Genomic DNA, 22,845 nt, shown 5'->3' with positions numbered 1-22,845 from the left:
TGCTGGCCCAATCAGCTGTTTTTAGACCCATCACACCAGGAAGCATTTGATAGCTCTGATGAAGGCTGAAGCTACAGCCAAAACCATCAGCAGGTAAAAAAAAAAAACATCTTAGATTTAGAGACTTAGACTTTAAGTGTATACAAAGTGTATACAGAACGAAATTTCGTTGCATTTAGGCTCGGGACAAGAATCTAATGTAAAATGCTAAGTTATTTCATAAATAATGATAAAATACTACTATACAGTTATTAAAAATGTATGTACATGTGTGCAAAATACGGCAGAGTTTTAAAATAAGCAACAGGGATAAAAAGCAGCAGTGATTAAAAAAAGAAAATGCAGCAGGAGTAAAATATGGCAGTTATCAAAATATACACCAACCTACAGCAGTGTACAGCAGGCACCAGTTAGGAGTTCAGCAGCTGTTGTAGAACCTGGTGGTCCTGCACCAGATGCTGCGGAACCTCTTTCCTCAATTCTACTTGTCTGATCACAAGAAAATCTCTAACTAACATGTAAGATCGAATAATTTTGTACTGTAGCGGGGTGGTTTTTATTTACGCTTCAAAACATCTGCTCGTTTCACGTAGCAACAATCAATATTCGTACTATCGTGAAGCATGTGACAAAGATCTGCAGGCTGGACACAATGCTTCAGTTTAAGTCTATAACTAAAAGAAACCTAAAAAAAATCACATCAGCTCCAAAATACTTCACATTCAAAGCAATTTATTCTTTATAGTAAATTTTGCTGGCCTGGCAATGGAAAAAGGTACTGTATAGCCTAAATAGTCAAAATAGTTGAGGTAAATCTTCAAAGTGTGTCTAAATTTGTGTTTGATAGCTCACATTTCCCCTGAAGCTGCTAAAATTATGCCAACACTGGAAAAAATCTAAATTTTACTAAATGTATTTTTCTCATTTCTAGTCAAAATAAGCAAAAAAGATCTGCCAATGGAACAAGTGAAAGTTATTTTGGTAAGATTTCTTGAAATAAGAATGTCAAGATCTACTGTCTAAAAATAAGTTCTTATATCTCACTGAAAAGTTACTCTTTAGGTGATTATGTCTTATTTTAAGTGTGATGAGATATTTTGACTAGAAATGAGAAAAATACACTTGGTACGATTTAGATTTTTGCAGTGAATGACATTCCATTCGCTCTCAGATCTGAAAACAAAAAAAAAAATCAAACATCTATGTAACTGAAACCTATATAACACTCTTACATTTGAACAAAATTAATGTTTTCCGCAATCATTAGCAGTCTTACTGGAATAGTGAGCTGTTTATTACTTAAGTATCATACAGTGCCCTGAATAGGGTGGTGTTGTTAACTGTCCTCAGATAAACACATAAAAAAACAAATGCCTGTGAAACTACCTGCAATCTTTCTTTTTATTATCCTTTAAACACAACATTATTTCATAAACTATTAATGTAGGAAATGTTTATTAATATCAAATGAGCTGCGTCATTGTTAAAAATGTGGAATCAACCCACCTTAAACTCCATGGGGATGTATTTCTCGTTCTTTGGCGTGGCGTTGCCCTGCTTGTTGTAAGTCAGGTGGTTGGGGGTGCTGGGGTGGATGACCGCTGACTCCGCAGACGGTCGGTTCAGGTGGTGGCAGTATGAGTAGCCCAGTGCTGACAGCAGGGCCGCCGCGAAGAAACTGGCCGAGCCCACGGCAACCAACTGGAACAAGGTGAAGGCTGAGACACAAGAGAGCGAAAGGGAAGGAGGATTAAAAGGCAGAGGGAGGTTCAAGAGTCAAGATCAGGAATTCTCTTCTACTGTCACCACCATCAGATTGGAAGGAGACTCAATAACCCTCATCCCTCCAAAACAAGCAAAAAAAACCCTCAAATATTGGAAAAAAGAAAAAAATGACATGCTTTGCTTTGTCTATCAGCACCATGTAAAATGATGCTCTGATCATGATCACACAGAACATTCCAGAGTTTAGCACCAGAACAAGACCAGCCCTTCAGTGGAAGTGTTTTTGATTTCTGCAATTTTCATTCTGGATCAGTTAGTGCGTTCAAATATGGAGAAACACCTAAAACAGACAAAACGTGTGCATGTTTGTACCAGCATATCATTAGCACAACATCTTTTGTGACTAAGTGCATTAAACAGGGCAGACTTTGGGCCCAAATCCTGCAAATTTATTGGGTATAATTCATTCTTTGTGGTTTCAGTCTTGTGATTTGATGGACTTGAGTGTTATTTGACTCACATCTTAATTGTTATGGGTCAGCTACAGGTCTGAATTATTTTTGGGTTCATGTGTTACTTTGTTTTGCACATACTATTCATTCATTCAATCGATCAAAGTTTTTTTATATAGCACTTTACAACAACATAAAGATGACTGAAGTGCTTTACATCTAAAAGCATGATGAAATTATAAGATAGAAACAGTTTAGTCAAATATAGGGGTGTGTATTGCAATACTAGGACCACAACACCATATATTGTGATATATCACAATACTGTTAACAGGGTAATATTTTTGGTTTGCTTTGTTTCTTCTTCTAAGAGATTATTTCCTGGAAAAATCTAATTATACCAAAAATATGCACAAATACTTAACTGATTTTTATTTGATCAGAACAGGATTTAATATTACATTACAACACTTTCCTCTGTAAGAACATTTTTTTTTTTTTTACAGATAAATAAAAATAAAATTACAAGTACAAAACACACACAAATAAATAAATAAAATTGTTTTACAGACATTACTGTTTAAGATCCTGCTCAAATCTTCATATTCTATTAATTGTGAAAAGAATGCATAGTGCACAGTCCCCGAATCATCCAACATCAGAACATTATTTTTGTGCGATCCCAACAGAAGAACTAATATCTGCCTCTCTCAGACAGTAAAAAGTGCTTTTAGGATGACTGAAATAACCATTACTTAACAAAACAGTATTATCAGTTTAAAAAAACTACATGCATGACCTGTAATATCACAATACTACTTTTTTAGTATATAAACAATGGAGCCAAATACCCATGTGAATATAGAAATAAAAGAACTTGCGGGATTCCCCTAAAATAATAAGAAACAAAAACATGAACCTCCGCCATATCTCCATTTGAATAAATACCTAAAAATATGGGTACTTTTTAATATCGATAGTATCATGAAATGAAAATATCACGATATACTGTGGAACCGATATTTTCTTACACCCCTGGTCAAATAAATCATAAATATGCATAAAACAATACGACACAACACACAAATTTAAAACCTAATAGTGTCTCAGTGCTAAGGGTTAAAAGCCAGTCTAAACAGGTGTGTCTTTTACCTGGACTTGAACAGGGACAGGTCAGTGAGTACTATTGCACTGTACATACTGTTTACACTTCTTTTTTATATATGGTGCACATATTCTTAGAGTGTGTTTTATATTTTAGCTGAGTATTTTAAGTTTAGCCATGAACGTAAATGTTATTATGTGTACACAAATGATGACAACATTCTTGCATCTTGTATCCAAAGTTTTATCTTCAAATATCCACATCGCAACTTTTTTACTATCGCGTTGCTTTCTGGCATGAAGTGACATATAAAATAAAGGCTGACTTTTTCTTTTTTTCCCTCTATATACAACAAAACTGCAATGAAAACACAGATAATGACCAATTATCCAGGGGATGTCACATGGGGATAAAGCCACAAAAAGTCAATATGGCATCAACTTTATGTGTAGAATAACTTGGTAACTTTGCAACAACAGCTCAAGTTCAGACTACAATGAGCTGTGGCAGCACAAACAGGAGAGGCAAGACATTAAATGCTGAAAAACACATTTTCTCTGAGGAATAGACCTGTACAAGAGGACTATGTGAGCTGAGAGCCAAGTGTAATGACTGGGCAGACTGAATAAAAAAGATATCACTTTGTTTTACTTACTTCCACAGCTCTGCTCCTCCTGTCCAGGTAAAATGACTGCAGGACGGAGAAAAAAAAGAATAAAAAAAAAAACAGAATTTAGTCGTGTACAGCTGCAAAAGATCAAACAACAAAAACGGCGAGATCAGTTCTTTTTCCTCAAAGGCTTTGCTGAACGCTGACATCTTTATTAATTCATCTTTTTAATTTCTACAGACAGAGTGAACAAGTCAGCATTTGGACTGATTGAACTTTGCTAAGAATCTGACTGGATTTCTCCGGCTTTCTCCCGACACCGTGTGCAATAATTTATCATTTACATACGTACTGACCTGGCACCTCGTGGGGCTGGCATGGCCTCGACTGGGTGATGTTGCTCTGGCAGAGACTGGCCTCGGCTTCCTGGTCGTCACCGCATCGACGAGAGCGATGCTGCAGACCCTCGTCGTCACAGTCCCCCCATCCGGTCCATTCAGCCCAACCTGACAACACCAACACACAGGGAAGAAAGTCAAACAACATAGAGAAGATCACCACTAATGAGGAGAAGAGCAGCTCATTTTTCTTTCTTTTTTTTTTGTTACTTTATTTTTATTGCTTGAATTCTGTACAATACAAACATAAGGGACATTTGGGATACACTGACCATAAAAAACCTTTGTGAATAACAATTGGTTTTAGTAATGTGACGCTGAAATGAAAATTGTCCATTTCTGTCATTTATCGTGACACTGTTCTTCTCAAGTCCTCAATCTATGGGTCAGAATCTCCATCTCAAATATTCCATTCACAATTTGTAGCCAGTCGTTAGTTGTAGGTGGTTCTAATCTGCACCATTTTTACAGGCTGCTAATAGTATTTTAAACAAATATGTAACATTTTTAATTACATTATTATCAATACTATATCCAAAATACATAAACAAACATGTTTTAGGGATGAGGACAGCAAATTTTTTATATAAAACTCATATGACTGCTACATACGAGATTTTTTTCTACCACTCACAAAACATAATTGATAGTAATAGTCTTTGTGCCCATAAGAATAAGGTTAACTGATGATTATTTAATTATAACTTCCCTCAGCACAAGACCAAAAGAGGATGACATTTGTCAGAAATGCCAAAACTGAAGCTGAAATGTGTAGATTTTTGCCAACTGCTTTAACACTATTAACTGAGTACCAAAGTTTAAAGTTGGCGAACCTTTAAATATGTGAAAAAATGTAACTAAGCTTCATCTACACATTGTAAAGAGCTGATATGAAAATACACCGCATGTGAAAAAGGAATATAACTTAGAATTAAATCAAATTCAACTGATTTGCAATCACCTATGAAGAGTTAGTTGTATAAATATCAATTTTTCCAGGATTCCACACATAATTTCAGTGTTTGTTAAGGGTTCAGTATCAACTTTGCGCAGCAGGTCTATATGGTGGAAGCAGAAAAAGTCCTGTTCCCAGTCAGTCATGTCTTCAACATGTCAGTGTTGGGCTGTGAATGCATTTGAATGTTATGTACACACAGATTCTCATGATCTTGCTCATTGATACTGAAGGTCAAAAAACCTTTGTGACTCAGGAAGAATTTCCAGCACCTTAAAATATAGATGTCATTAATAGAGAAGAAAGGAAGAGCACACAAAACAACACACCACACTACCAGTGGAAACAGATGTCCTGACAGTTTGGCAAAATGAGACAATAATGAAGATTTCCAACCTGATGGAGTCATGTGCTGCTTTTACTCAAGATTCAGCCCAAAATTTAATGAGCAATGACAAAAGATATAAATACTACACATTGTTCTACTGATGGATACAAGAAAGATAACTGTAGGAAAAATCTTTCCCCAACTCAGTTTAAAGAGACTGTAATGAGTCAACACAATGGACTGACAGCAAAACTGAACAAGAAAATGGCCTTTTTTTAAAACAAAGATATGATATATTTGAGTGTCTAAATGCTAGGATCTGGACAAATGTACTCAGAAAAGGAAAAAAGAAAGAAAAGTTAAGTTACTACCTGAGACAAAGCAGGAGAAAGTATAAATGCAGTCTTGTCCTGGTATTAACATACAACTAAATACATATATATATTAACAGCTGTATGATTTTCTACGTGGAATGAATCGTTACTTTACACTTGTAGACATTTATGAGGTTTCACAAAAAGGACACATTGGGCTTAATGGTTCCCATCAGCCTGTTACACATCAGCCTCATGTGTGCCCACGAGGGATTATATTATTGCACAAAAAGTGTAAAATGCATACAAAGTTAATTACCTCTGTTCACTTGTTATTTCTTTACTTATAAATGCAGCACTTCTGAGATAAATAAAAAGTTGTTTCATCCATTGTTGAGGTCGGAGCTCGACTCAAAGGACATTTTATCAACCTGTTTATTTTTACCCGATGCATGCTGGGACAAGCTCCAACAACCACGTTGTTTTCTGCGCAGCACAAATATTGATTCATCATCTGCTGCGTGGAGTAGATTTCCCAACAGTATCCATACAAACACTATTATTTGATGTGGGGAGACAGAGTGAGCCTATGGAACTTATTTATGGCGAAACAATTTAGATAAATGGGGAAAAATAGCATTTCTTTGTGAGGCAATGGGACAAACACAAAATTTAACATTTCCTATGAGATAAAGGTACTAACATTTGGAGTTCTACATCTGCATAAATTTTAGCTGTTTTATTCACAACCAAAAAAAAGAAGAGTATTATCACATTGATGGCCCAGCATTAATGTGCAATTCATGCAGAAATTTAAACCTTTAAGACCCCTTTCTTTCAACATAGAAAATCATTTTAAGCCTCTGTCTGCAGCAGCTACAGCGTTATAAAATGTATTTTCTGATCACTATCTGTACAATTTTTACTTTAACTTCATACAATAATGTTAAGACGAATCCAAAACACTCAATTAAAATAATTAATGCAATAGTGAATATGAACAATCTAGTGTCATAGCAAACAAGAGACAGTATTTCTATTTTCATATGTAAATAAAAGACTTCAACACCCTCCAATAAATCACTAAATGCTTTGAAAGATTTTTCCTGCAACAAATAAACACTTGGTAAACCACATACCTCCTTCAAGGCCTGGCGCTTCCTGACAAGGATCTATTCCAAATAGTTGTAATCATGGCCTCTGCCCTCTGGATTATTCAACAAGTTAGTGTGATTTTTTTCTTTTCTATTCTTTTCTGATAGTTTACTGTAATACAATCATATCCAATTGTGCATTTTTTCAAGAAAACCTATTTGAATGATGAGGAACTAGATGAGAGCGCATATTTCACTCAAGGCCTTATCTTCCAATGTTCAGAAAAGTGAAAATAATCAAAAATCTGCACAAAATTTTCATGGCTTTTCCTTGGCCCATGACCTACCGTTCCAGCCAGGGAAACAATCAGTCTTTGGCAGAAGCAACTAAAAATCTACTCACAGTCTTCTTCAACTAACACCAAAAGAAACACTTTCTTTTACATAAAAACCACATCTTTGTGTACAGTTGTCGTACCTTCACAGGTGTGTGTGTTGCAGAGAGCCTCCTCAGTGTGCAGGCCGATACAGATGTCTCCTCCGTTGGCGGGGAGGGGGCTGCTGCATGTGCGAGTCCTCTGGTAGTGACCCCCCCCACAGCTGGCCGAGCACTGGGACCAGGATGACCAACAAGACCAGCCCCCGTTCACTGAAAGGAGCCATCAGATCAGCACCTTGATCTCCACCCTTCTCTTTTTGTTTTTTTTTTTTTTTTTTTTTTTTTTTATTGAAGCATAAGAGACACAACATCTTCCAGTCACATTAATCTGTTACATATTCCTCACAGTGTTCACTACCAGTCAAAAGTTTGGACTTACCTACTCATTTAAATGACATGAGATGGACCACAGATGGTCAACCAGTGCTCATCATCACTGGGAACTCCTTCAAGAATTTTGGAAAACATTTCAGGTGACTACCTCGTGAAGCTCATCGAGAGAATGCCAAGAATGTGCAGAGGGGTAATAAAAGCAAAATGTGGCTATTTTGAAGAATCTAAAATACAAAACATGCTTTGAGTTATGACACACTTTTTGTTTTACTACATAATTCCATATGTGTTCATTCATAGTTTTGATGCCTTCAGTGAGATTCTACAATGTAAATAGTCATGAAAATAAAGAAAAAATCAGGTGAGTCCAAACTTTTGACTGGTAGTGTATATATTTAAAAACACATTCTCCATCAAACAAGGTACAGTGAGGCTAATACATTTCTGGTTGTCTCTGTCCCACTTTCTTAGGGATTAGAACTGACATCTCCACCCTTTTCAACCCTTTAATGACGGCAATCTCTCCGGTGCTGCATTTGGCACTTTACAGCATTCAAACTACTGGAACTCCTGAACCATTCACGCTATCCACAAAATTAAAATGGCACTGGAAAGCTGAGATCCTGAGCTTTTCGACACTATATAACACTTTATGACTTAACAGCTGTCCAATGTGGGACTGCACTACAAGTAGGAAGGAACTGTTTCAGAGACTTCCAAACTGGCTAAAAAATAAAAGAACAAAAAATATGAAGCCATAATACGGACACTGAATGTTCAGGACTAAAAAGCATGTTTGAGCAGACGTAAAATAGGTCAAAGTTTATTTCTGCAATCTCAAAAAGTTTGATTATGGACATTTACAGTTGTGTCTGATAATAAATATGCTAAAAACTTCAAGTCTGTTTTTTTCTTTTCACTAAAACACACTGTTTTAAGCATTCATTATTTAAAATAATGATAATTAATGGCCAGATATTGAAAGTTAAATTCTTCCTGAAAAAAAGGTGCAATAGAATCATCAAAAAAGACATTTCTGGCACTTTAATTGCAAAGAAAACATGAAGACACCTAGGTGGCCTGTTATAATGGCAGTCTTAAAGGGGTTTACTCCTAACTGGACAGGAGACATTCTTACCTGGACAGGGCTGGGGGTTGCAGTCCTGGTACTCCACCGGGGACCCCACGCAGGCGCTGGGGTTGGTCCTTCCTTGTGGCGTCGAGCAGCCACGTTTTCGTGTGCGGAAGCCTCTGGAACACTGTTGAGAACAGCTGGACCACATTTCCCAGGTTCCCCAGCGAGCACCTTGGGGCTGGGACAGAGTTCGGCTGCTCGTCTTTACCAAGTCTTCAACAAGAGCTGAACACAGCAAACACATTTCACTTGTTTTGTTTGAATAAAAATACATCAAAGTTCACCATAAAAACTATGAAAAGACATTTTACTGAATTTTACTGAAACATTTTCAACCTATTTTCTGCTCTGTGGGTTTGATCATTTTGAGCTTCTAAACTAAATTCAAATGGAAAATGCAGAATTGCATCTTTTATTAATCAGGCTCAGCAGACAGAAAGTACATTATGAAACATTTATTACTGAATTATATATAAAAAAAAAAGTTTTCTCTTTATCAACAACATTCAGAATTTTTTTAAATTATGAATTGGAAGTTATCTGTGAAGCTCCAAATGGAATCAGAGAAATATTTCATGAGTTTCCATTACATTTCTATAAAATTGGTTCCATTTTCTTGATGCTTGCCTCATGTTGTCTGCAGTATTCTGTTTTTTAAATTTATTGAAACTTTTCAGATTTCAAGGCCACACTTCTCATGGGGGAAGAAAAATATTCTTGCTCTCTAAGGGAAGGAGGAAGAGGATGGTCGCCCGCCTCTCCTAAAGGTTCAATGAAGTTTAATCAATCTGCTGATCGATGGTCCCAGACACAGCTCTGCTGCATTGTGTTGTATAAATGAACAACCTGCCAAATGTGTTGTGTTCAGCCACACCAGCTGGTTTTACAAATACTAACTATAAAGTGTCCACCATCTATCACATCTGGTCTTCAAGAGGATCACTGTAATAAACACCCTCTCCTCTCCAGTGCAGTGAGTGTGAATTCAGTCCAGCTGGTTGTGTGTGTGTGTGTGTGGGTGTGTGTTCACAGTGATGCTGAACCAGTTAAATATGGACATTCTTTTCCTACATATGTTGGTTAATTTTTGTCAGAGTTCAGTGTTGAGATGTGTGTTTCTGTAACAGAGAGTTCATATCTTCAATGAAATTGTTTTGCTTCTTTGAAAGTATATTATCATAATGTTCTGGCAAACAACCCAACAATAAAACTAAAAGTGCCACTCACTTTGCTGGATTCTATGGAAGACTGACTTTGTGGGTTAGGTGCAGGTACTACTAGTTGTAAACAGTGTAATTAATAATTACAAGTGCTATATCTGATATATCTCTTATACTGCAAAAATCAAAATCTTACCAAGCAAACAAATCTGCCAATGAAACAAATGAAAATGATCTTGGTAAGATTTCTTGAAATAAGATTTTCAAGATCTAGTTCTTATGTCTCACTGAAAAGTTACTCTTTAGGTGATTATGTCTTATTTTAAGTGTGATGAAATATTTTGACTAGAAATGAGAGAAATACACTTGGTAAGATTTGGATTTTTGCAGTGTAAGTATCAGTAAGTAGCTGTGACTCTAGTTAAAAGTAACTAAATATTAAAAATTAAAACAGCTTTCTCTTTTCCTGTAATCAACTTTATTTCATTTAAACTGTTATATAGAAGCCAAATATAACAGAAGTCATTAGTATGACCTGGATTTACTGCCTGACACATACGTTGTATGAATGTACACACACATTACTCTGTTGAAGAAATACTGCTAAAATTTCTGTTTTCCAGTTGTGTTAGTGTTAATCAATACTAATACATGTTTCTTTAGTGACCAAATAATCCAGGTTCTTCTCAAATAAGTGGATCAGTCACTGTGGGCTGAAGTGCTCAATGAGCTGACTACCATTCACAAAGTACGAAGTGTTCTCAACTTCGATTTCCACTTAACTTTTATCAGGAAGATCCCTGAGAACAAAATCAGTTGTCTGTTGATGTGTGTGTGTGTGTCCGGTATTTATTGTCAGTACTCACAGTCAGTCTGGCAGGCCCCAGAGCCGTCATTAGGACAAAAGCGAGTCTCCACCTTCTTCTTGCCCAGCTGGAGCTGCTGAGGTTCAGGCAGCAGCGCCCGGCAGGTGTATCTGAACCTCTGCTCTTGCCGTGACCCATCATGACTGACATTGACTGGCATCCAGGGGGTCCAGGGGGTGTTGCGACGCACTTCAGGGCATGCCTCCAGGTTACAGGCCTTATACTCCTGGAAGGCAAAACAATACATCAGTGCATTGAAAGTCTGACTTTAAAACATTCTGAAATGTTTTACATTGTTTTATCTTCCAAAACTGATTGTGTGCCTGCAGAGACAGACTGTTGCCTTAATACAGTCATGGAAAAAGTTATTAGAGCATCAAAAGTCATCAAAAACAATGGTTATGCAATCAAGTACTAACTCCTGTGTGTATCATGTGACTAAAACAGACAGAAAAGAAAACATGGAATGCCTAAAAGCACTGTTTTTGACAGTACAATGCCATAGATATTGATGTAAGAACTGAAGTGATTTTGGTTATTATGAAGAAAACATGGAAAATGGCAGATATCAGCTCTGAAATTAAACTTGTATGAGCTATTTTTGTTGTTATCATTATATTTGTCCAAACAAATGTACCTTTAGTTGTACCAGGCATTAAAATGAACAAGAAACTGAAGAAAACAAGGATGGTTTAATAATTTTTTTCAACGACTGTATATCCAAAACAAATGCTGCAGTCTTTCCTAAAAGGACTCAGTAAAGTAGATCTATGTTTAATGAGACTATTTAATCTCCTCTTGTGATAAAGCTTGAAGCTGCATGTGGTTATGGACACTAGATGATAATTTCAGTCAGTTCTGATGAAGTGTTTGAGTCACTTATGAGTCTCTGGGGTTAAACCTTTGCTAATCTCTAATGCTGGGAGCAGAACTATGAAACTAGACTTGCATTCAGATCTACTCTGTTATTGTGCTTTGGCTATGCATTTACCATGTATCCTTGTTGCTGCACTGCGTCAAGGGGGATTATTTATATGCACATCCAGTAGGTGAGAGGCTATTAAGTCATATCATAAAAGACAGTGGTAGCAGGTCAAAACATTCTGACCTGATGGAGATGCATCAAAACATTGTCTTGGAATAAATTTTGTGGTTTGGACAGTTGCTGCTGCCTCCTCTTTCGTTTGTGGTTTGTTGTGAGCAGTGCGACCAAGCTCCGAAATGCATATATCTCTTAAGAGAGCCCCCTTACAGGCAGGTAAAATAAAGTGGATTTGGATGTATACATCCTCTGCAGGTCACTGGAGAGTTTAAAGTGACTTTACCCCAAACTGAGTCTAACTCCACCCACTGCTGCTACAAAGTCGAAAAGAGACTGAGTGTGGTGATGAGTAGTTCAGGGACATCAGTAAAACAGAGACTTCTGAGGATTTGAAAGGGTTAGTTTGACTTTTTTTACTGGTTTAAAAATGTGTCCATGTGTGAACTGTATTAAGAATATTTTTGGTGTTTTTTTTTTTTTTTTTTTTTTTACAGTTTTTCACCATCAGGGAGACTCTGAAGTGGTCTTAAACCTACCAGAGTTCCTTTAAAAAAAAAAAAAAAAAAAAAAAAATTCTAATATTTTATTTTGGATCCAAATCAACCAACAAATGAAGTGATCAAGGCAAAGTCACCATACTTGTGTGTGTCCTGTGATTCAGAAAAGAGCAATTAAATGACTTCAGTTTGACCTTCCACAAAATAAATGAGGTTAGGCAGAATCTGACTGAAGGACAAGTAACTGAACATCTCTGATTAGAGGCGGTAACACTGAAGTTTTTATAGAAATTTAAAGACTAAAGCTTGATTAAAACTTCATCATCAAGGTGGGGAGGTTCAAGAAGGATGGGGTGTGGAGATTTCAGCCATTTCCATCTACAAAATGCAGATTTTTACATATTTATTAATGTTTAAGCATATAATTACCAGCATTGATGTGCTGTATCCCAATTAAGTCATATAATTCCCTTTACAGCTCAAACCAGGAAACAGGAAATGGTTGCACTCCTGCAGTTAAGATAATTTTTTTCCAAAATTAAGGTTGTTCACAAAAGAACCTTAAATTCCCTTAAGGTTTCCTTAAAATGATGAGGGTATAATATGTAAAATGCTTCTGAGCTTATGTGGAGTTGTATTGTGCTGGGAGGCAGTTGTTGGATGCTGTTTATAAGATAACGGTGGCTAAAGTTGCACAGTGTTGCAATGAGACACCAATTGGTCTACATAGTAATCAGTCCACAAGCTGTTAAAATGGATAAGGGCAACCTAGACAGTCAAAGAAAAAGCTAATTATTTAAGGGTATGCCGATCTATTCTCACATAAAAAAAATGTAAAAAATCATTTTAAACAGGAACAAAAGACTTTAGCAAAATAAAATCCCAAACTGAAAGTATCCCCAGTGATTTAACAATAGGCAGTTGATTTTACATTGTACATTTCACTAGCAGTCATTTCAATATTCTCTGTTTTCTGGAGCCGTCCTCTTCCACCCCCTAAGCAATTAACTGCCGCTCTATAATTTTATGCTGCAGGTCGTTCCTGTCAGTAATAAGTGAGGAACAGTGTGTTGAGGTTCCCATTGCAACAAGAGGAGAATGAGGTAGCAGCGCACATCTTTAATGCAGTGGGAGATAGAAGGGGTCCACCTAAGGATTATCAGTACAATATAAAGATCGGTTTGTTAACAGAAAAAAATAAACATTCAATTAAGGTCCAGTTAGCTTGCACTCATGCCAATAACGTAGCAGCAGCGTCGTCTGTTGGTACCCATAATGCTCAAATGAGACCAACCTTTAGCAGGAATCACATGCATGGACTCTGTGTAACCTTTAAGTCCCTCATATATGGAGGAACTAAATCATAGGGAGAAATTGTTTTGTGGTTTGTGCAACCAGCTCCTCGTCTGAATCAAAGGAACCGAACTTATTGAAAAAATTTAATAACTGTTTGTGTTAAAATACAGTGGATTACAATCATAAAAATTGAGCAAAACAACATTAAGACTTACCAATGATTTATTTTACTTTAAAGTTCTGGTTCGTGATCAGCCACAAAAAAGCAGGAGAAAAAAAAAAGCTAAATTAAACCCGATAAATTAAGGCTGTGATGATGGAATGAATAAAATGTGCTGACTTTGTAATTCCTCTGCACACACGCTGCTGTTACACAAGCTACTTTCACTTTTAATTAGTCTCTGCTCATGCACTGCGGTACCATGGCGCATCCAGGACAGCTGTTGCCATTCTCACAGGTTCTGGTCCTGGAGTGGACCCCCCCTCCACATTCTGCACTGCAGTGAGCCCACGGTCCCCACGCTGTCCACAACACTGGCAGTGGGCATGGTTTCTTCTCATTACACAGCCTGGAAACACACAGAACAGAACCGACTTATTAACACAGCATTTGTTTTCAACCTCCAATCCTCTCTTCCTGCATCTTTAACAGGGTTTCTGAAGCTATCGGCAAATCTAATTTAATACTTTTTAATGCCACTTTAAACAAATTTAATGCCCATGTCCAAATGCAGATACAGTTTTATATATACACTGAGCAAAAATACAAACACACCATGTGACACTAACTTTTTAATAGCAATAGGTGTTGCACAGTATGTTAAATTGCACACAGTTTATTCTGTTGATCAATGTGGTACAGATTACTGTCCGTTAGAACATGATTGTGGCGTCTGGCATTCAGGGACATTCATGTGGACACGGTGGGAGCCAGCTGAAAAAAATCACAACTCCATATTTCATGTGTCCACCACTGGCTTCCCATAGAGCACAGGTGTCAAACCTGGGGGTTTGCCTGGGGGCCAAATCCAGCCGGTGGGATGAATTTGTGAAATACAAAAATTACACTAAGATATTAATAATCCTTTCAGTTCAGGTTCCACATTCAGACCAATTCAATCTACTGTGGGTCAGACCAGTTAAATACTATCATAATAACATAAAAATAATGACAACTCCAAATATTTCTCTTTGTAAATGTAAATATTTCCATTTATTTACACTAAAACAAAGTATAGTTTTGCAAAAAATGCGAATAACCTGAAATGTTTTCAGCGAAGTAAGTACAATTTTAACAATATTCTGCCTGTTACTAAATGTTTTGTGTATTTGTAGATCCACTGTGCCCTATAAGTTATAATGTACATGTGTAAATGATAAACTGAGACATAATATTGTTAAAATTACACTTATTTTTTCAGTTTGTTCATGTTATTTACATGTTTCGAAAGGATAGTTTGTAGATGGAAACCCTATTCATAATGTAAGTTTACTTTTTTTGCTCTAAAACATAGAGACAAGTTTGGAGTTGATATTATTTCTATATTATTATGTTATTATTTTACTGGTTCAGCCCACTTCAGATCAAATTTAGCTGAATCTGGCCCCTGAAGTAAAATGAGTTTGACACCCCTGCCGCAGAGCAACACATCGTCTTCTCATTGAGTTGACAATATTGTCAATTGTGGCCCATGGAATGTTATTCCACTCCTCTTTGAGGGCTACATGGAGCTATGGGATATTATCCGGAACCATTCCTGCATGATTTGCGACATGTGTGGGATGGTGACATCTGAGGAAATGTGAGGGCCTGAATACTGTTCATGCTGTTTGAGCAGCATCTGGACATGCTACACCTGTGTTGTGAGTGGAATCACTACACCACTGAGCAAGTGCTCACTCACAGAGATGGACACCAAGTTTGTTTAGAACTCAAGAGAATTAACCATGTTTTACAATTGTAAGACATCATGAGCTCATTTTGGGCAGTGCGTCTTGAGTTACACAAATACTGTACATGGTGCGTTTATGTTTTTGATCAGTATACATTTACCGTCGACAGGCTTTAACCAGGTTCTGAATAGTTCCTCCTCCAATCACTTCTGCTGAAACTTCCATTTTCCCATTTTTTCTGACATTTGCTAATATTCCCTCTGCTCTTTCACCACGGCATGAACACGCTCAAAGCACATTGCATTCCAAGCATCCAGCGTTGTGACTTTGTGTATCGGCCATAAACAATAGCCAAGTAAAGGGTTCCGCCTGTCAATCATCACACTATACTTTCAATCAAAATTATTAAATGTTTATATTATCAAAATAAATTGTGAATAACAATGCTTTTTTCCCATCAAGTGTATTTCATTTTTTAATGGCTCTGGACATTGAATTTAATGCTTTTTAATGCAATTTAAGGCCTCATCAACTTGCCCAGTGTTTGTTTGTTATTTATTTACGTGTAGTATATATGTGATGCTGCGCAGAGGTAGGTTTTATGTAGGAATAAGGCTATTAGAGTGAGTTAGCCTCATCTATATTCTGCCAAGGGGTAAGTGCAAGTATAAAATAAAAATTGTCCATCTAGCTACAGAAACCATGAAACACTGAAAAGAACCTGAGGCCTAAAAATGAATGGTTGTCAAAGGTACTGGCACAGCGGTCGGTGTGTGACCCTCTGAGTTGTCCTTCATTTCCTCCAGCAAATTCAAAATAATGTGCCTTGGTGATTAATGTGTTAGAACGTCGCCTGCGCCTTTCTTTTCTTTCCACTTCTGCTCCCATCTGAGGAAGAAATTCATTCAAACACTACTCTCACCTCTCCTCTCGGCCCTGACCCACACAGATACGACCGCCGTGACGAGGTGACGGGTTGTTGCAGGATCGCTGTCTAACTTCAAAACCGATGCCACAGCTGCTGCTGCACTGACCCCATGAAGACCAGGGCGTCCAGCCGCCGTTTCTGTTGTGCAAAGCATGAGACAAGAGCAACTTATGGAATACTTCAGAAAAAAACTAACTGAATATGTTAAAAAAGAAACTAAAATGTACCTGGAGCAGTTTGCCACCTGGATGGTCGGGCCCTTACACTCCACCCCTCCACATCGAGCTACTGGCCCGTTACATGAGCGGGACCGACACACACAGCTGCTGATGGAGCCCTCACCGTCGTTGTGGTTACACGGTTGCCATGGAGCCCAAGGGCTAAAGCCACCATCCTGTGTTAGGTTCCTCACCTCCAGATTTGATACGACAATCAATCAGATTGAACTGGATATAAATGTAATAAAATGTATTGAAATGTGCAAAATACTTTACACATTTTATTAGTGGCTGTAAGATTTCATCTAGGAGGTAAAAAAAAACAAAAAAAAAAAAACGTATCCTTATTATAAACCGTATCCCTATCCAACCTGCGGCATGATCAGCATGTGCACATGCTGTGCTGTAAATTGTATATAGCTTTGCTGATTTTTGATTTGTCTTTATTTTTGATTTTGCACTTCTTTTGCTCTTGTGTGCTTTTGTACTTTGCTGCTATAAACCTGGCATTTCCCCTTGTGGGACTAATAAAGGCAAATTTTATCTTATCTTAGCATTTAAAACATTGTTTTAACTGGATGATTTATAAAAAGTATGTTTTGGCAATATAGTTATAGAAAGTAAATCTTGGAAAAAAGTAAAGACTGCTCCTCATTGAAAAGAAGATGATCAAAAATGATTAAACAAAGCTACTTTTTTTTGCTCCAGCAGTGGCATAAAGCCCCAACAGCAATGTGAAAAACTGGTAGAGAACAGGACAAGACATGAGAATACTATGACTGAAAATCTGGATTGTCCTAACAAACACCAATTTCTCTCTTTCCAAAGTAAAACAGTACCGTTGAATTCAAGAAAAATGTTTATAGTGAGAACTGCACTGGGTCCAAAGTACTTAAAGTAATGGTGTGAGTGAATGTAGAGAATCTGGGGCTCATCTAGGACAAAGAAGGATTTAATGGAAAATAAAAAAGTTGAATGAATATCCTATGATTGACAGCAGGTATCCCAAAACTGAACAATGTAAAAAATGCCATCCAATGCCCTGACCTCCTTTCAGTTATATGGACACTTATTCAGCTTTTTTAGTCCCAGTTTTATTGTGCTGTTTTTAAATAAATGAACAATAAATGGATATAAACATTCTTTCTTTGCATTATTTTAAGTCTGAAAACACTGTATTCGTGTTAGTTTGATCTAAATTACATGACTTCTATATGGAATGTGGTGTTGATTTTACTCAAGTTTCTTCAGAGCTGCGTATGTGTGTGTCTTACTGGGCACGCGCTGATGTTTTGGGTCCACTGGTTCATGTTGGAGCTTTCCTCGATGGTGGTGCAGCGCTTCTTTTCATGGTCCCATCCACAGTATGGGTCCCGCGCCTCCAGGCATTGGCTGACATAAGTTTTAATATATTATTATTAATGTTGTCACAGATATACGATCCCAAGGTGACAAATTAACCTCAACAGACGACCTCTAGTCTTTTTAGATGAAAACAGCCTCTATAATTAATAACACTGAAAAAACATTCACAGATTGGAAACGGAGCCTCATTGGATATGGTTCAAAGGTTTTTGTCAGAGTGTAAATGTATTCTATTACTACATTTATAGTAGTTGATATATTAATTAACAGCCTGCTTAAGTAACAACAAAATCTTGCCAAAAATGGTCCGAGGGTTCAAAAGTAATTTCTCTACAGGGAAAATGAATGGCCCTTAAAATAATTATCTTTGTCAGCATTTATTGCAGCCTTTTCAGATGCTGTAACCCACATTCACTCTAATGTTAAGTTCAGAAACTAATCTATTTTTTTACTATATTAATCACTGCAAATTCTGGATTTCCAAACGGTTGTGACTTATTTTATATGCATGCATATTTTACACTGTCTTGCCTTGAAACTATAAATCATATGTGGATCATACCGTTGTGATGGATAGCTGGAACAGCGCTCTAATGGGATCTTAACCAGTCTGTCATGAAGCCCCACAAACAATGACCTATCACTCTGGAGGATTCGGAGGCTCTTGATTGGTCCGATTACGCCTTCAGGGAGGATCCTCAGCTCCTCCAGGTAACAGCCCTGAAGGCTTTTATTGGTGGTTGAGAGAGTCTTCAGGATGGTGCCATATTCTGATTTAAAGATATCAATGTAATCACCTGAGAAATATGCTTCAGTCTGTACTATTTTAACTTGAGATGTGGTCATTTCTCTTTTGCTCACCAGTGCCGATGTACATGACATGGTAGAGGGTGTCTCGGCCCTGTACGATGTCCACCACCAGCTGGGAAAAGCGAACATTGTCCTGGGTGAGCAGTGGGTTGATGGTGACGGGCTGGACCACGTCGTTCATCAGGAACAGTCTCTGGGCGTCTTGGAGGCTGCGTTCCGTCAGGTTCCCCCCTGGGCCACCCTCCTCCAGTGTCCCACACTAAACATCCAGGACAGAAGGTGTTACAGTTGTATCATCAAAACATTTTGATTTATTTTGTTGCATGTGTCATCATCTCCACAAGACACATTTACAATGACACCTGTGAAAGGTCGTTTTCAAATGCAATATGTCCAAAGTAGTCGTTCAGTAATTCTATTTAACCCATAAAGACCCAGTACTACTTTTGTGGCAGTTTCCAAATTAATTTTTCTCCATATTTAATCTTTCTCAAGTGATTTATCATCATTTATTGTAATATTATCCTCTTGATTTTATTTTTTTCAGTGTAGATCGTCTATTTTCCTACATTTAATTCACTCATCATGTAGATGTTAATTAAAACTCTGAATAAATTCAAGGTTATTAGATCAAATCGGGAAGAAAAAAGAGAAAAAAGTGACTTTTTTAGTCAAATATATCATTAACTGAACATAAAACAAGTGTGTCCATCCACTGCCACTGATCCAACTCCATGAGTTTTACTGGTGAATCAATGTTGTAGAAGATGATGGTGTTTCCACGTTCACTACGGAGCCTCTGAACGTCCAAACAGGTCACATCTGATGACCATGAAAAGATGACAAACTGCAATTGACACCAATTATTTACATGTATTAATAGGATTAGTGGATCAACAGGTATTAAACAGTTTCGACCAGTAGATGGTTTTGGTCGATGGTGGGTGTTTGGGTCTTTATGGGTTAAAATAAAGGTTAAACTGGCATCACTGAACATCAACTAATAATACAATCAGTGTAAACCTCACTAAAGTATTTAATGCCTTTACAATCAAAATTTTACACAAGTACAGTCGAGTTAAACCAATTTACTTAATTAAGGGGAAACTTTTACTGAATTTTCAGCACCAAATGGCATTAGTGGCTGTTATACTCTGTCGAAGGTTGTTGCCAAAAGTAATATATTCAGATGAAACCCCTTTGTAACCAGCAAGGTTTGGATCAATAACTAATTTAAGTACAAAGAACTGCACTTACTTTCCTGATAAAAGTGTGTAATATCGTTTCCTTAAATAGTTCCTTACCAAATCTAGTCTGCATGCAACTAACTATACTGTAACATAAGAAGTGATACTTTCTCTACCATACAATCTATCTTTCACAAAACATATGCTGTAGAAAAGAAAATGCTTCAAAGTCCACATTTAGCTTATAAATCTTTGTTTAAGTATAAATGTTACCTGAAAATTGGCTATGGGGTTTGGTGTGGAGAGCCAGGCTGTACGAGGGTTCTCCTGGTACCGGAAAGGTCCATTAAAGGCCAGGGTGATGGAGCTCAGATTAAAGGCACAGACAGCTGAGGCTGATATACTGTTCCTGAAAGGAGATGAGAGCGTGTTAATGAAATGACAGTCACATGGCAGACTTTAAAGCAGTGTTTTTCAACCTTGGGGTCAGGACTCCACGTGGGGTCGCCTGGAATTCTAATGAGGTTGCCTGAAATTTTTAGTAATTGATAGAAAATTAAAAAAAAAAAACTAAGTAATAAAAAATATATGGGGAGTTGAGAGAGACAATCACAATCCATAAAAGACAGAACAAACTGTGAAGCTGAAACTGAAGCACTGTGGTACTGTTTATCTGTGAAATGTTCATTGTGGTCGGTTTCAGATGCTGCAGCTCTTTCATAATTCATAGTTTGACTTCTTGTTTGTTCAGTATTAATTGTCAGCCTTGTAAATCCAAGCTGGACTGACTGTACATATCCTGACCAAGGAAAATAAAATTCTCACTTTGTGCAGTAATCTACACCTGGCTTTTCTGCCTCCATCCCTAATAATATACATTATATAGACTAAATGTCATCTAAAATTAAAGTTTATTTGCAGCATAGTATAGCAAATTATTGCATGATCAAAAACAAATACATTTTAGCAAAAAAAAAAAAAAGTCTCCGTTCAGGAATGTCTGGGGTCACCAGAAATTTGTGATGTTAAAATGGGGTCACGAGCCAAAACAGGTTGGAAACCACTACTTTAAAGGCAGACAGACAGACAGACAGACAGACAGACAGACAGACAGACACTTAAAATATAGTTTCAACTCAAACTGAGCTACATTTTAGCATCTTAACATCAACTTATCAAAGAAACAATTTATAGTTCATCAACTTACTTTGGAATAACCTGTAATGAAAGACTTGACTGACATATATGTGGACATTAGAGCAGATCAGACTCAGGTTAAAACCCAAAAAGATGCTGATATTGTGCATTTCCTCACTCACACATTAGTAGTGAAGATGCCATAAATCAGGTCTTGCTCTGGAAGGTAGAAGGTGCTCTGCAGCTCGTTGAAGTAAAAGGGAATTTCTCCTGAGCGAGAACAATTGAGTCGGGCCTTCATGAAGGTTGTCCATGTGTCTTCTAGAAGAAAGCGTCCACCCATATCGTTCTTACAGACCCTGGCCACGCGGGAGAACACCATCTTCCCACAGTCATTTTCCACAGCAGTTTCTCTCAAGAAGAAGTAGGCGAAGCGGCCGATCTCATACACCGACACAAAATGAGGCTCTGGAAGTGGCAAAAGGTCAGGTTTCTAAGGTGTAAAGTGTGAAGTAAAGCGTAACGATGCCAGCTGATGCTGCTTTGGTTACCGTTCAGCCATTTGGAGTTGTACTGGGCGGTGCGGAGAGGCGGCATGTTCCCCAGACTCCTGTAGATGACGGGGTCGCGTCCTGAGAAGTCAATCACTGTGGCAGCGTACAGCTCTCCCTTCTCTGTCACCATGGCGGTGGAGTTATGGCGGGGGTCATAGGGGCATCGGGCCACACCATTCACTGAGTCAAGCACCTGACTGACATTATCGATCTGGAACAAAAAGCACAAAGAGAAATGTCTGACAAATCACTTTTTCACTCCTGGTTTCAAAACTCCCATTTACTTTAACTCAAAATATAAAATTATTGCCATTTATTTGTCCAGAAACTCTACGGTGCCTTGGTGGACCTTCACTGGAATTACCAATTAATTACCGATACTGTTAATTTAGGGCATCTGTGGCATAAATCATACACTGTAGATGAAATATGCTTTACAACCATTTTTTAATACTTTTCCTCTACTTGAAAAACACATTTTTAGGAACACATTAGATTTTTTATTTTTTTTTTAAATCGACAGACAAAACACAAAAACTAGGGGTCACTGGTTGAACACAAAATATTTAAATGACACACAGTAGCAATTATGCATTGTTTTGTTTATAGTTCAGCCATTTTCTCCAGCGCTTTATGAAGTTATGTTCCTTGAGCCGCAGGTAATAAGTCAATCTTTCCATAAAGTAGATTTCCTCTATTATAGCCACTGATCCTCACGGGGTGCATCAGTTTTGAGCCAGTTCCTTGTAATGGCCTTTTTGGAAGCAATTATAAGAATGTTAAAGAGGTATTTGTCTTTTTTCTCTAAAACATCTCCAGGTAGCAGTCCCAGCATATTACAGATTTTACCTGTTTTTTCCTGCTGACTAATATTTCTGTGCTTTATATCCTGTATGATCCAACTACTTTTCAGAAAATAACATCGTTTTATCCACATAATTAATGGATCAGCAACAAACATGGATGCATTTGTTCGTTAAATTATAATATATTTCTACGGCTTG

The 22,845-nt window shown here is 37.4% G+C and overlaps 1 protein-coding gene across 1 annotated transcript in view; it reads right to left on the bottom strand.

Annotated features, from left to right (window-relative positions):
- The window catches only part of LOC115435929 (semaphorin-5B-like), a 57,453-nt gene that overhangs the window by 4,639 nt on the left and 29,969 nt on the right, over positions 1 to 22,845 (bottom strand). Inside the window, exons 8-22 of the mRNA XM_030158563.1 lie at positions 21,839 to 22,052; positions 21,470 to 21,755; positions 20,424 to 20,559; positions 19,015 to 19,222; positions 18,716 to 18,923; positions 18,063 to 18,180; positions 16,798 to 16,982; positions 16,565 to 16,708; positions 14,171 to 14,318; positions 10,915 to 11,140; positions 8,892 to 9,113; positions 7,460 to 7,630; positions 4,249 to 4,398; positions 3,938 to 3,973; positions 1,507 to 1,718 (exon numbers count right to left, since the gene is read on the bottom strand). Coding sequence (XP_030014423.1) covers positions 1,507 to 1,718; positions 3,938 to 3,973; positions 4,249 to 4,398; positions 7,460 to 7,630; positions 8,892 to 9,113; positions 10,915 to 11,140; positions 14,171 to 14,318; positions 16,565 to 16,708; positions 16,798 to 16,982; positions 18,063 to 18,180; positions 18,716 to 18,923; positions 19,015 to 19,222; positions 20,424 to 20,559; positions 21,470 to 21,755; positions 21,839 to 22,052 — 2,664 coding nt within the window. The remainder of the gene's footprint in view (positions 1 to 1,506; positions 1,719 to 3,937; positions 3,974 to 4,248; positions 4,399 to 7,459; positions 7,631 to 8,891; positions 9,114 to 10,914; positions 11,141 to 14,170; positions 14,319 to 16,564; positions 16,709 to 16,797; positions 16,983 to 18,062; positions 18,181 to 18,715; positions 18,924 to 19,014; positions 19,223 to 20,423; positions 20,560 to 21,469; positions 21,756 to 21,838; positions 22,053 to 22,845) is intronic.

This window comes from Sphaeramia orbicularis, chromosome 2, assembly GCF_902148855.1.
Source record: "Sphaeramia orbicularis chromosome 2, fSphaOr1.1, whole genome shotgun sequence".
Classification (NCBI taxonomy): domain Eukaryota; kingdom Metazoa; phylum Chordata; class Actinopteri; order Kurtiformes; family Apogonidae; genus Sphaeramia; species Sphaeramia orbicularis.
This window is presented reverse-complemented; position numbering and strand designations above follow the sequence as displayed.